A 14,607-nucleotide genomic window follows, 5' to 3' on the forward strand; every position below is an offset into this window, starting at 1 on the left:
CTACATTCTCATTAATAACGTGGTTGATTTGCTTCAGAGTGGCGGTACTGTATTGATCCAAAAGGCTTACAGCTCCAGAGTGAAATGTAGAACGGTCGTGGTCCGGATACAGGAATCCACCGTAAGATAAACGCCAAGAAATTGCCGGGTAGATTGAAGTCGTCAATGATTATCATCTCGTCAGCAGCTGTAGTGATCTCCATTATAGCTTGAATAGACTAACTGTGGGATTCAATCACACACAAAAACAAAGATGCTCGAAATTTTCATACCCAAATTTCTCAGTATAAAATATTTTATAAATCTTTATTTGTCTTCTTTTGGACTTCTCTGAACTTCGGCAGGACTTCCCTGAACGTCGGCAGGACTTTCCCGAAGTTCAGAAGGCCTTCCCTGAACATTGGCTGGACATCCCTGAAGTTCGGCAAAACTTCCCTGAACTTCGCCAGAACTTCCCTGAACTTCAACAGGACTTCCCTGAACTTCGGAAATACTTCCCTGAACTTTGGCAGGACTTCCCTGAAATTCGACAAGCCTTATCTGAACTACGGCAATACTTTCCAGAACTTCGATAGGACTTCCCTGTCCTTCGGCAGGGCTTCCCTGAACTTGGAGTCTTGGAATTGAAGTTGTCATTTCAGTAGTAGAATTGTTATTATTATACAATAATATTGAATATGGTCCAAATGTCAATACTTCCTATTTTGCTAATTTGCAATGCTTGTTGGTATTGGTGAATTTTGAATTTGGGTGTGGAGTCAGTCGGAAAAGCATTAAAATTCACCTTAACATGGAGTTGAGTGTTTTTGCTTTCATGTGTTGCCAACAACAAATCCCACTATCCAAGGGGTTACTCCCACCACTGAGTCCACACAATTTGACTCATTTAGCTAACACGCTACAAATGCAACGGTATTCATCGGCGATGGTGTGAATTTCTTCTGGGCAGTCTTTACAGCAGGGCAAACGCCTGCTTCGGGTTTCGGTTCACCATCTGCGACCGCCGCTGCTGGCGATAATGGCATTTGCAGTGGCATAGTAATCTCACAGACAAACAGACATACAAATCAGTCGATGTTGTTGTTGTTGACATTTGAACACTGCCGCTATGTGTGGTCCGCTCTTCCCGCAGTCAACTGGTCAACTGATGACGAAGTTGGGTAGCGCAAAATTTTCACAGAGTTATTTCTATTTGTCTGTGGTCTATACTGACTCTGACTCACCGTGCACTACACACAATACTGACAGAGATAAATGTGAGAATTATATTTTTTTTTGAGGAAATTCTTCACATTCATGCATGATTTGCGCCGGCCGCCGTTATTCGAGTTGCCGATGATTATTGTTAATATGTGTGTTATTTTTTTAAATCTGTAGCGTCCAAACGGAAGTGATATAGAACCATGATGTGTAATGTGTTTTTCTTTTCAAATAAATTTGATTGGATAGAGAAAACAAAGCATGTGACCTTGAACAGTCATTGAACGATCAAAAACGGGGTCGAGAGACGGGTTATTGTTTCACTCTTGAAGTTTTCAAAACGTCACTTGCATGCAAGTGGTGCCAGTAGCGCAGTTTGTTTGTCAACTTTTGCAGTGCAAACAAATCGAATGGCTGCCGAAGGGAGTTTATTGCAGTGCAGTGAATCTCATTCCGGACGGGTAAACAGATTGTTCCATCTTGCAGGGCAATCGTTTGGTAAATATAATTCGCTCCGAATGCAGCAGATGCATGCAGCGGTGGAGATTCTGGTTTGCTTTAGCTTTGCCCTAGTTTCGTCGTGTTTTTTTTTGCTTAGGTACGGAAAATTAGTCAGCGTTGTTGTTTTTTTTTCCGTTAATGACGTAACCAATCGTAGTGTGCCATGGAATTTGTTACGACTCTGAGCCAGAGGTATAATGTAACATGCGGGAATAAACAAGATTAGTGCGTCTGTGTTTTGTTTGTGCCAGTGCTGCTCATTTGGATGTTGTCAAAGTTCGAGTCATTCATTCATTCTATTTTTCTCTCTAATTTCAGGTAAGAATTTCATCGGACCTGTCTAGATTCAAGGTAGGAATTATTACATACAAACATGCATCTTCGTTCCCCTAGGGGAATCTCTCGGGGAATGATTATTAATCAATGTGGTTTACGGGCTCCGCCGAGGAGCAGAAAACCTCATAAAAGTAGCAGAAAAATAAATGTTCGTTACAATATCTAACGGAAAGATAAGGGAACCTGCTTGATGGGTTCCATCACGTAAAAAAGTATAATCATTGGGGCAATTTTCTTCCCACAAGGACGTCGTCGTCGTCGTCGTCGGTCGTCGCCTACTGTGCTGCACTGCTAGAGCGCTGCACTTCCATCGAAGCAACCAGCCAGCGCCGCACCGGGAGAGAATAGAAAATTTATTACTTCCTTGCGCATTTCGTTAGTTTTCTTTTTTTATTTTATACCACGGACGAAGGAAATTGCTTCTTCGTCAGGGACAATTTTACGGTTCTTGGTGTGTAGTTTCAAGGTAAGGGTGTAGGTTTTTTTCTTCCTCCGTTGCCTTGCGGTGGATTTCGATTGCGATCAACCATAAATAAGCGGCTCTTTCATTAGCGAAATGGGACTCAATCGTTAATCATGAAGGGCTGGAAGCGATAGTTGCTCGTTTGATGTTGTCCTTAATCGGGGAACTAAGGGATAAAAGGGATGGCGATGTGCGGTTTTTTTTCGACGATCCGCTCCGCTTCTTTGTAGTAGTCTAATTTTTGTCAACTGGGTTCTTTAGCCGTAGGTATTGAAGTATATGCATATTATTCTTCTTCTTCTTCGTCTTCTTCTTATTCTTATTTGCATTTAAAGCTTATTGCTTATCGCATATTAGCTTATTGCGTGCTTTGAAATTAGCGTTTTAGATGCACTTTCACAGTTATTAATTGAGAGCTTTTGATGCCTATACCATTTTTGCATTAGTATAATCATAAGTAAAATCATAATTCTATGCCCAGAGAAGTCGAGAAATTTTCCAACCTGAGTGCACTGCCTACACACTTAAACAGAGACCCTGAGTTCGGTAAAAAATTACCGTCTTAGATCGGTAATACTAAAAATTACAGATGTTTTGGTACTGTAGCAAGTAAGCTTTATTATTTTCTAATCATCATTGAATATTTATCATCTGTAAATATAGATAGTTTTTCCATTCATTATTCTTTGTTTTGTGTGTAATCACGTTATATTATTTATAACATGAAAGCTCGCCTTTAAAATTTAAGCCTCAATGTATTCACCGCCAAGGGAGATACCCAGTTATAAAAGTTACAATAGCCATAATATAAATCGAATGAGTTCCCTACGTTAAGCTACAAGCGCAAAGGAAATGTCCCGATAGTATGAGAGTTTGCCTGGTATATCACCTTGATACCACATTGTCACTGCGTTGGCTTGCGGACATCGACCCACAAGCCTATCGATTCAAAAAGCGTTGACCTTTCCTTTTCGGTTTTGCGCACTTTTCACGAACTTGGGAGAGAATTTGAATGCATGATTTAAATAGGTCGTTGGAATGAGATGCCACTAATTTTGAGAGGAATTGCGCGTGAGAAATTTAGAGGATCGGGAATCGTGATTTGGACTTCGTCCAAATTCGCGTCATCTGAGGACAAAGATCTCCTTGTGCGGTATCTGAGGATACCCTCAGCCTTTAATCTCCCACTTAGTTCTGGTACGTGGAAGAGGCAAGAGTGGCCAGTGTTTGATCCGTGCCGTGGTGTAATTTTTAAGGTGTAAAGCGACATGAAATCCTAATAGGGCATTAGCTTAAATTCATTTTCCTTTCCCTTAGCTAGGCACAAATCAATAAGTAGTGCAAGAAGTTTGGTGGTAGTGCGTGTAGAAGTGAACGTGTTCAGCTAAATCTACCGGATAAGATAACTTTAAGGCCGTGATTGTGATTCTCCCCATGCGTGCATTGGTCTTCCTGAAACTAAATAGGTTCGTTGCTGCGCACACCACCTTTTCCGTTACGACAACTTTTGATCCCACCTATCAGCTACAAAGGATTCCGCGGTACACGTGGTCGGAAGAAGGACGTATTCATCGATTTCGCGCCTTTGGCAGGCAGGCAAACCATCGCTGTGTCGATTAACAGCAACCGGATCCACGCACATTCTACTGATTCGGCGCGAAAGCAACAGTTTCTGGACGAAGATCGTATGTACCACGCTGGAGTAGGCTGTGCGTCCGTACGGCCGTGACGTTTGTTTTCTTTGTCGCGTTTGAAAATTTGGAAAAATTTAAAATTAATAATTTATGTGAGATAGTTTGTCTCGTAATTGGAGCACATTTTCCGCGATTCGAAATTCCAGTGATGACCTGTGTTATATTTATATTTGGGTGCTGATCCTGGATTCCATTGCTCGGTTCTGGGTCGCCACCAAAGCCGAGATTCAAGAAGTTATTTTCACGAGCAGCTCAATTCCTGGCGCAAATGGCCAATCATCAGCAACGGAAGATCTTCCATTCGGAACACCGCGAGTGCACGTACATCGACGGTCTGCAGGACCTACAATATCCCCCAGCTTGTTCCTGGGGCCACTGTCAAGCCAGCAAACCCCCAACGTCCCATCGTTCAGTGCGATCATGTTGCCGAGATAGGGCTTTCAAGTGCCAGAGAGAAGCTTACAGCTGACAAACGTCAAATGGAAATCGGGAATTTGGTTAACATTGGAGGCATTTGGTGAGATCCTTCCATTACACTGTATTTTATTTACCATTCATTACATTGCATATTACTGTTACATTCACTCATAACCTAGCTCGGAGCTTTTGGTACGGTCTGTCCACGCCTGAAGATTCACGAAATGCATCGCTGTTTAGATATACCATGCCAGCACCATATTTGACGCGTTCCTAATGATGACGCACTCGTCTATTTTGACAAGATATTTTTTTACAACCTTGTAACACCATCATCCCTAGAGCACTGAAACTAATATTTGCAGAAGTAACATTTCGAAAATAATTATTTAAAATAGTCGAAAATTATGGAGTGCTTCGATTTAGGAACTGCTTCGAATATGGTGCCTCCACGGTTTACTTGAACTCGAATCCTTTCACAGAATCATCTTTGCGGCAAATGCAACGCAGTAGGCCTGGCCGATTTGATGTTTGTGCCATAAGATTAGAAGATCATATGTACCACGCTCCACACGTAAGCCCACGAATCGGTGTAGGAGACACCCGAGAAAGCCGTTCATCAAATCGATGATAGTTTGCGGACCGAAGTAGTGCGCAACGCAGCTTCGGTACCACCGCCGGTCTCCTCACCAACGCAGCGGATAATCCTAGGTCGTGAGTACTAAAAACATGCATGTTATTCGTTTGTGCCCGTATGTCCATTAATGAACGGGTCTAGATGTTGAATGGATGTCGGGGTGTGATTCCACCGACTAAGTAAACGCCAACAGAAGAACCTGCACATAGTGAACACGCACATGGGAAGAACGATATCACACACGCTAGGAGACAGAATGGGGAAAAAGTAAAAGGAAAAGGAACAACAAGCTACACTGAAACAAGTTTTCACTTAGTTTATATTAGGAACGCATATAATATGTTTACAATAACAAAAATAATGATTGTTATCTGAAAAACACACAGCATAAGAAATTGTATATGAGAAACCATATAGATTTCATTCGACGCATCACGTTCATGTGATTTAGTGGTGCAATTTCCAATTATTGGATCACAGGAAAGTTATGTGAAATTCACATGGATATTTTCCACTGGTTATGTGATTTATTTTTTGAGTGTAGGCCTAGAAATGCAATTCGAATGTAGGGAAGTAGAGCAACAATAAAATGCCATGTGCTATAATAGCGTCGAAATGAGAGTGGAGCTTTATGTCATGTAGAACTGTTCAAATGTTTCCCAATAAACCGTTTTCCGTTTCGATACACTGAATGTAATCCGTTGTGTATTTTGAATGTTATTTGGTTAATTTTTGTTAAGGTTTTCATGTTGCTCCGTGGTCGATATTAGTTTGCTTTGGTATTCAATGTTACGGGGAGGTCAGCCCGATAGTGACCTTTTGACATCTCTCTATTTGGAAACGGGTCGGAACTTCTTGGGATTTGAGGATGGGCCGGTGATGAAAAACCCCGCCAACGAGCTTCTGGTACTCGGTCGTTTCTGTTGATAGCCTCGTGTACGTGTTCTCGGGATTAGTGGCACCCACACGTGTCACGTGAAGTACAGTGGACGTGTTTAAGTCGGCCAGTCAGCTTCCTTCCCCATTTCGGGAAAATTGATCATCCCTAGGGAAGGTCTCATAGCCGGGCAACGCATTAACTTGTTGGATGGTCTCCTCTTGGAGTGGCGCATAAGCCATCCTATTAACTAAATACTGAAGCGTGACAGGCTGGCGGGTTACAGTATTTTCTCGCTTTATTGCTGAAAACTGTAAATGAAATGACCGAATTTCGGTAATTTCATTTTAATTTAACGAAAACGGTAAACACTTTTACCGGCCGGTCTGTAAATCAGCTGCATCACTGACTTCGGTGAAATATTTTAACTGAAGTTTCGGTAAACAAAGCGTTCCATTATTGAGTTCGGTAACGGTCTCGGTAAACGTCAAATCCACCATATTGTGATTTTCGATCGACTTTGAAAACGTTCGTATTTGTGAAAAATAAAAAGGTGAAATAATGGAGGCTTTTGTTCAACACCAAGATGAGCGAATCGTAGATATTTTCCGTAAGTAATCTAAATAAATACCGATTACAGATGGCCATGCAACAACATGCTTGTTTTTTTTCTGTCGGTCCAAGTTCCATTCCCGTTGGCGACGATCTGAAAACAGCATTTGGAATCTTCATCCAATGCTTCCCTGTTTGCAGTGTAGCGCCGAATCCTTCCGACAAAAACTTGTTGGTGGAGCAATTTGCAACACTAACACATTGAACACGACTGCAGCCAAATTGCAGTTGAGTCGGTAACCTTTTTAAAAAAATTACAGATCTCTCAGTAATGTTCGATTTGCATATCGTCCTCAAAATTACAGTTCTCCGGTAAAATCCACTAGTTGACAGCTAATTTTGCTGATCCAGTTTACAGAATTTTCGGTAATGTTCTCGATTACCGAAAACATTACCGACCGTTCAGCCACAGACAAACAGACGTAACTCTTTGAAAAAGTTTTTCTTGAAAACATAGTATCTCAAAACATAGGACCTCAGTAGCGACATCTTTCAGGCTTCTCGCGGAAAACAAGCTTGCTCGCTAACTCGCAAACAATATTGCCTAAAAGTTCTATAGAATGTATAGAAACGTCAAAGTGATCCGATGCCAGCGCTGCGGCGAGTAGTTCGCGGAACTGATAATATTCAAATCAACCGTTAAATGCGTGAACGAAGATACACAATGAAGAGTTACGTCTGTTTGTCTGTGGTTCAGCTGTTGAGAATTCGGTACATGAATTACCGTAGTCGGTGATTTTTTCTAAGTGTGTATAATCCCTAATCAGTCCGATATGAAAAAAGTAGGTATTGAGAAGATGGCAGTTAAAGTTACGAAGTGCAATTCTCATGTCAATATTTAAAAAATCATAGGAAATTAATTGGTAATTTTTTCAAGTTGAAATCAGTTACAATGAAGCTGGTATGTTTTGTTATAACACCGAAAAATATGGCGATCCAAAAAGCAGAACTGTAACTTGACGTCTGAACGATCGAATTTCAGGATGGGACTGATATGCGATTACTTTGCTTAATGGGATAAACTGACTGGATGTTGTTTACACATTTTTCATGATCAAAGCTCGTAGTTTTATGACGTAATATGTAAGTAGATGCCAAATGATAGTGGATAACGTACACACTACGGAAATGTCATGTAAATTTAGGTTCCCTGAGACCGACACATGTAAGCGGCCCTTTTGACTTAAGAATCAGTTGAAAGAAACAAGAAAATCAATTCAATTAAACGTTCTCTTTGTCGATTTGCTTATGTTCCGGTTTACGGTACATTCCATGATTTACGTCCAATATGGATTACGTCTCTTGCAAAATTAGTTATTTCTAAGTGTGTAGTTATCTTCAAATTTGGTTGTTTAGGGGTAGGGTTTTTGATCTAATTTCCGTCCTACTGAGCACAACCCGCGCTTTACCTCTCTTTTTTGAACGGGTTTGAACAAAAAAAAATGGAATATTTCTGTCAAAGATGACTTTCAAATTTATTCACCTTTCCATACGTACCGTTAGATTTGATAAAGAGTCAAACATTGTTGAGATATTGTTTAAAATCTAATACTGCTTCTTGATTCTAAATTCATCCTACGAGTTTCAATTGCGTCCTAACGTATCGGAACAAACCTATTATTGATTTGTGCACGGTGAAATCATTGACATTATTGATCTTTTCTGATCGATAGAACGGAAATGGGCGATTACGGCGAAGTAGCGCTCAACCCTATTGAGGTAAATACATATTCGTTATCTGCATTAGAAATGGAACCGAAATCCAAACTTTCATCAATTTCGGTACACTGGAACTATTTTAAATAAGTACGATTACATTAGCAGAAATCACCATCTGAGCGCCCCTTGGTAGGACTTTGTATGGGAGCGAGCTGTCAACGAATAGATTTAGACGATCAAAAAATTTAAATCCTGATGTTTACGGTATCGATATAAATATCGCTGTGTCCAGAAAACAAAGCTCTATCAGATGATGTATAAAAATCGGTATATTTTTCGAAGTTAAACAACCCAATTGACGAAAATCTATATGGGACTAATATGCGGTTATAGGCAGTGCAGCACTAGCTGCGATACAGGTGTCGAATCAGGACCATCCGCTGAACGTGAAGCTTCCGTAGCTCAACATTCTAGTGGTCATAGGAGAAAGAAATGTTGAGCTACGGAAGCTTCACGTTCAGCGGATGGTCCTGATTCGAAACCTGTCTCGCAGCAGGTGCACTGTCTCTACGAGCGCCCTGATCGCATCTCGCAAGTCGTTTGTCATTCTCCTGTTCCGGCGCTGTAGGTTCCTGCCGTTCTTCCAGGTACGATGATTAAATGCCCTTCGCATTGAAGTCGACTTCGTCGAACTGCAACCGGTAGTTGAATACCGACACTACATCTTCCAAGTGACTGGTGTTCTCTTCAATCTCGGTTTGAATGGTTTCGAAGCTACCAGCAAGTTCCGTGAGTTTATCCTTCCGTTCCTGCATGACCTTGTAGGTGGGATTCCGAGTGTTTAGGCTTTCGGCAACAAACAACTCCGTTTTCGCTTTCGCGAACATAACCTCCCGCTTCGTGCGCAACTCATCCGGAAGCACTGTCACGATGCGAGCCAGCTCCCCAGTTGATGGTGGACTGCTATCGTTGTTGCTTCAAGTTGTCCTGACTCATTTTTCCTCTGGGTTGCAACTTGGCGATGTACGCTCACGCCACCGCTGCCAAAACTCCGCTGTGTACCGTTGAACTTTCCGTCAACGATCCAACTGATTCATCCTGATGTGGGTTAAGTCTGGTTCAGGCCGCAGATTCAAGGGCTGCCCGACCAGACAATGTACTGGGGTAAGTGTGTTGTGTTTACGACTTCTGAGCGGGTGCAAAAGCCCCACGTTGGGCGTCAATGTTGTGTTTACGACTTCTGAGCGGGTGCAAAAGCTCAGACAGTCTCGGATACTTCAAGGGCAATGCGCCAAATTAGTGTTTCTTTTCCCCACAAATCAGCAAAAGAACACAAAACCCATTCATTGTGAGAGTAGTATATTGATTACGTTTATGTATTCTCGGTCCATAGTGACCACCTGACCTGTCCTCCTACCATCCTGTGGATTTCTTTCCTGTGCTACCTCAAGGTTCTTAACGACTAGTACTCACAGATTTTCACGGGGCCCCGACTTACATCCCCTTCGCATTTCATTCGCATTGCTAGTGCTGCAGCACACCAACTCCGTTGGGCCACACCGAACCTCGCATGGGCTGGTTGAAACCACCACGCCTTCACGCCGCTCCTACGATGTACACCACTGCACTGAATGTGCACCGACGTTTGATGCTGGATGATCCTTCTTGCGGTGTGCTACCGAGCGGCTGGGTAGCCTCCGAATCCAGACGTAGTGGAGAAAAAACACCCTATGAACAAATTCTTATAAGAAACGATGTCACGGTGGTGGACTTGGTTTACTCACTCCTGTTGGGAGGTGTTTTCGCTCGATTCTCGCTTGATCGGGTACCTACGATCGTTACCCGTGGGGTGGGTTCTATCGTGCAGATGTCTTCTTCTCGGCCGTTCGTTTTCGGTGCCTCGATCTGATGAAGGCCACGGTTCAAACAAAGTGATGGTTCTGCATGCAATTGTGCTTTGTTTCTATGTCGTATGGTGGTTTCGGCACCGGTCACCACGCGGTTGCTGGTGCTCGTGCAAGGGCGTTGGTAGACGATCCCGACGGCTAGTGGGGGTTTAGTGGAGTTGGCCTAGTCGTTCCCTTTGCTCTCAATGAAGATGCCCACTATTGCAGCTCGTGCATAGGAATCTAGCGGTGTTTCTTGCCGTCTGCTTCCGCCTGAACGTTTTCAAGCTAGCTGTCAAACGTTCTTATGCGCAGGGTTGGTTCGAATGCGGGTGGTGTGGTCTGTTCTACTATACCTACACACGGTTACGAGTGTCTACTCATTTTTCACTTAACTCACTGGATTATGGCAAACTACTCATACTTATTATTTTAAACGTAACAAGTGCATCGTGGCTATCAGGATTCGACGACATTGGGTAGAGTGGTCTCGTATTGAGACAGGCCTCCACTTGACACAACACAGTTGATAGCTCGGGCAGCCCTTGAATCTGCTGCATGAACCAGACTTAACGCACATCAGGATGAATCAGTTGGATCGTTGGCTGAAAGTTCAACGGTACACAACAGAGTTTTGGCAGCGACGGCGTGATGAGTACATCGCCACGTTTCAACCCAGAGGAAAGTGGAGAATGCGTCAGGACCACTTAAAGTCTGGGAAGTTGGTTATCGTGAAGAACGATAGCAGCCCACCATCAACTTGGGAGCTGCCTCGCATCGTAACAGTGCATCCGGATCAGCAAGGGTTGATTTGCACCGTCACTCTACGCCGAGGGGTCGACGCGTGGATGAATTACCAACAACAACCGATATATTTTCCAAAATTAAAGAACTCAATTTAAAGGGTTGTTAGATATATCAAGACCAACAATTGAAATGGCCTTAACTCCATTTTGTAAACAAACCTTGTGAGGCCATTTTCTCGCGAACCGAAGTCCGTAAAGGCAAACCAACATAATGAACAGGTAGGGGAAATTCTCCTCTACGCGTTTGTGGTTTAGGTTTGCGAATGAAGGTTTCGGTTCGCGAGAAAATGGCCTTACAAGGTTTGTTTACAAAATGGAGTTAAGGCCATTTCAATTGTTGGTCTTGATATCTAAACTTGTACCGCTTAATAGACCAAAATAGGATTGGGCGATCTTGAGTAAAATATCGATCCTGGAGGATCGATTTAATTTACGGCACTAGAATCGATCCATCGATTTAATCGGTACAAAAGAATCGATTTTTGCAGAATCGAAATTTTCTTCATAATGCTGAATTACCGTAATGCACCGAATATTGGACAGTCGGTTAACCCGGACCTTTAAATTATAATTAAATATTACGTCTACATTGCAATATAACTAATACGTGTGATCCAGATCGATTCTAAAACACCGCAGGGAGTCCAAGAGTGAAGCAGAAGCGTGCGATTTCTTCACGACTCTTTTTGCATCCGTCTTCCAATCAGAGCCATCGTCCGACGCCGTGGCCGAACTGGCTGCGTCAAACATATCGCTAGACGCAGTTCATCTGGACACGTTCGAAATATTGCCTGCAATGATTATCGGTGCTTCAGAAAAGTTGATGAGTTCATTTGCTCCTGGCCCGGATGGAATTCCTGCTGTTGCTATCCGTAGCTGTACAAACGCAGTAGCTGAGCCGTTAGCCTTCATTTTTAACCACTCGTTCGAGCAAGGAGAATTTCCCATGAGTTGCAAACTGTCTTCAGTGATGCAAAATACCATGAGACTCACGTGACACTCGTCTTCGCATCAACCGACTCTCGCTGACAGATCGTTTTGTCACGCAGTGAGAGTTAGAGCCATGGCAAACAACAATCACCAGAAATGGTCGCTGCTCACAAGCAAAACGTTACACTCGCTGCTGATGATGAAAAGCACAACGAAAACTGTGAAGACTTCTGCAGTACGATCATGAGAAAAAGTGAAACGACAGAAGAAAATGAAAAAAATGCCTACACATTCCAAGTTTGTCTCGGCAGGCGCGACTGTGTGAGTTACAAACAAAGCAGGCAATATTAAACGGAAGCTGTTGGGCTCACTCACCAACACACTCACATAAGCAAGCAAAGCAGCAACTGCTTCAAAACGAGCACAGATGAGTGTCGTGATTGTCGGGAATGACCAGATCGGTGATGGATCAGAACAGAAGATGACATTCACCAGTTGCTTTTTACTTCTTTCGTCAACTTGATTGATGGTCATGGAGAGAGCTTCGACGAGCACATTGATAGGAATGTACAAAGCGTTACTACCATCAGCTGTTTGACGATCGTGATTGTGATAGGTCGCAAAACTGACTGTCTTACATGTTTCCTGTGCACAAAAGCGGTGACCGGCGAGATGTCACAAGCTACCGTGGGGTAACCAGCCTTTCTGCCGCTTCGAAGCTATTCGAGAACATCGTCAGCGATCATATTCTGCGTGCTACAAAGACCCACATCTCGACCGATCAACACGGATTCAATCCCGGCAGGTCCGTAGCTACTAATTTGTTGGATCTAACTAGCACCTGTTTTACGGCTCTGGAAGAAAAAGCGCAGGTAGACGTAATCTATACGGACCTGAAGGCGGCTTTCGACAAAATCGATCACAAAATGTTACTCAGGAAATTATCACGATTGGGAGCCTCGAATAGACTGGTGTCATGGTTTCTATCGTATCTGACTGGCACGGATCTTGTGTTTCATCGCCATTTGCTAGCACGTCCGGCGTCCAACAAGGAAGCAATTTGGGGCCGTTACTATTTGTCATATTTTTCAGTGACGTTGAATCTTCACTTGGCTATAGATGCAAACTCATATATGCTGATGATCTAAAGATATAGGGGAAATGGCTCTAATGTTGGCCTATGGATATAAGATTGGACCCATCGCTAAAAATCTGCTATTTTATCTAAATGAACGCGTTATTGGGACGGTACTAATGGATATTTTTAGTCGCTATTGAAAATCTAGTCGATTGCTGAATTCATGTATGGGCCCAAATTAGGGGCATTTTGCTCGACAATACATCCATTTCCCCTATGTGATGGTACGCTGCATCGAGGATTGTCTTAACCGTCTGCATCGAGGTGTCGCAAAATGCCACGTGATGACCTTCCATCGCTCCAAAGACCCGATAATTTATGAATACCACATCGATGATACTGTGCTTGATAGGGAGGACCATGTGACCGATCTTGGTGTTGCGTTGGATTCGAAGCTCTCCTTCCTTTTTCATTACGCATCGATTATTTCCAAGGCAAACAGTCTACTTGGCATTATCTCCAAAATTGCCAAGGACTTCATGGATCCACACTGTCTAAAAGTTCTATATTGTTCCATCGTGCGACCGATTATAGAAACCACTTTACTCGTATGGGCTCCAAACGACGTTACATGGAACCTAAGAATCGAGCGAGTCCAAAAAAGGTTCATACGACTTGCTCTCAGGAATCTACCATAGCGTGATCCGTCTAACCTTCCAGCGTATACCGCTAGATGCCGTTCAGCTTCAGTCTTGAAACGCTTGATCGAATACGAAAATTACATCCAGCTACGTTTGTCGTCAAATTACTCATCGGTGACATCGATTGCTCCTATCTTCTATCGCTCCTTGACTTCCGTGCTTCAGGTAGGGTATTACGTCAGAGTCCCTCATGCAGCCGGGATTTCATCGTACTCTATATGGTTATAACCAGCCTATATCTGCAATGGTTCGTTTGTTTGCATCGATTGAATCCGCGTTCAATTTTGATATGTCAACGCCTCAATTTGTAAATAGAGTAAGAAGATTGAACATAATTTAGATATTCATTAAGACTATTTGTCAGATGATTTACTAAACAATAAATAAGTAAATAAGTAAGATATTATAAGAAATGTGTTGCTCCTCTAAAACCTGCCAATTATGCTTTCAAAGAGCAACAATCAGCGTTGCTCGGATCGCTGTTCGCAAAAAATCAAGAAGAGTGAAATTGTCAGGTTTTATGAGTGAAACACAAACTTTACAAACTCTTCTTGCTACTAACAAATACAAAATATCATAATCACAATATCTCATTATTCCATTATTCCATAAAACATATTTTTATGCGAAATGAGTGAAAGTAACCCTGTTGTCAACCTAACTGCCATAATGCGTAATAATGAAAGAGGCAATGTATCACATTTATCCTCTCAGCCCTACTTTATACAACATTATGAGCGACTATGCTGATGCTAAATTTGAGGGTTTGTTCATTAAATTTAAGTTTGCGGTTAATGGAAATCAGAAGAT

General features: G+C 42.5%; 2 protein-coding genes across 8 annotated transcripts in view; one reads left to right on the forward strand and one right to left on the reverse strand.

Moving 5' to 3' along the window:
- Irk1 (Inwardly rectifying potassium channel 1) overlaps positions 1-14,607 on the forward strand; it is a 308,434-nt gene that overhangs the window by 105,407 nt on the left and 188,420 nt on the right. Inside the window, exon 1 of one of the 3 annotated variants that reach the window (XM_065232636.1) lies at positions 1,490-1,893. The exons of the other annotated variants lie outside the window; for them this stretch is intronic. Within the exon in view, the coding sequence (XP_065088708.1) occupies positions 1,865-1,893 (29 nt within the window). The 5' untranslated portion in view covers positions 1,490-1,864. Of the gene's footprint in view, positions 1-1,489; positions 1,894-14,607 lie in introns of those variants that run through there. 3 annotated transcript variants of the gene reach the window in all.
- LOC135710138 (serine/threonine-protein phosphatase 2B catalytic subunit 3-like) overlaps positions 1-14,607 on the reverse strand; it is a 166,925-nt gene that overhangs the window by 43,299 nt on the left and 109,019 nt on the right. The window lies entirely within an intron of this gene.

The sequence above is a fragment of the Ochlerotatus camptorhynchus genome, unplaced genomic scaffold (genome assembly GCF_037179485.1).
Source record: "Ochlerotatus camptorhynchus isolate MF236.1 unplaced genomic scaffold, CSIRO-AGI_Acam_v1.1 ptg000370l, whole genome shotgun sequence".
NCBI classification, from domain to species: Eukaryota; Metazoa; Arthropoda; class Insecta; order Diptera; family Culicidae; genus Ochlerotatus; species Ochlerotatus camptorhynchus.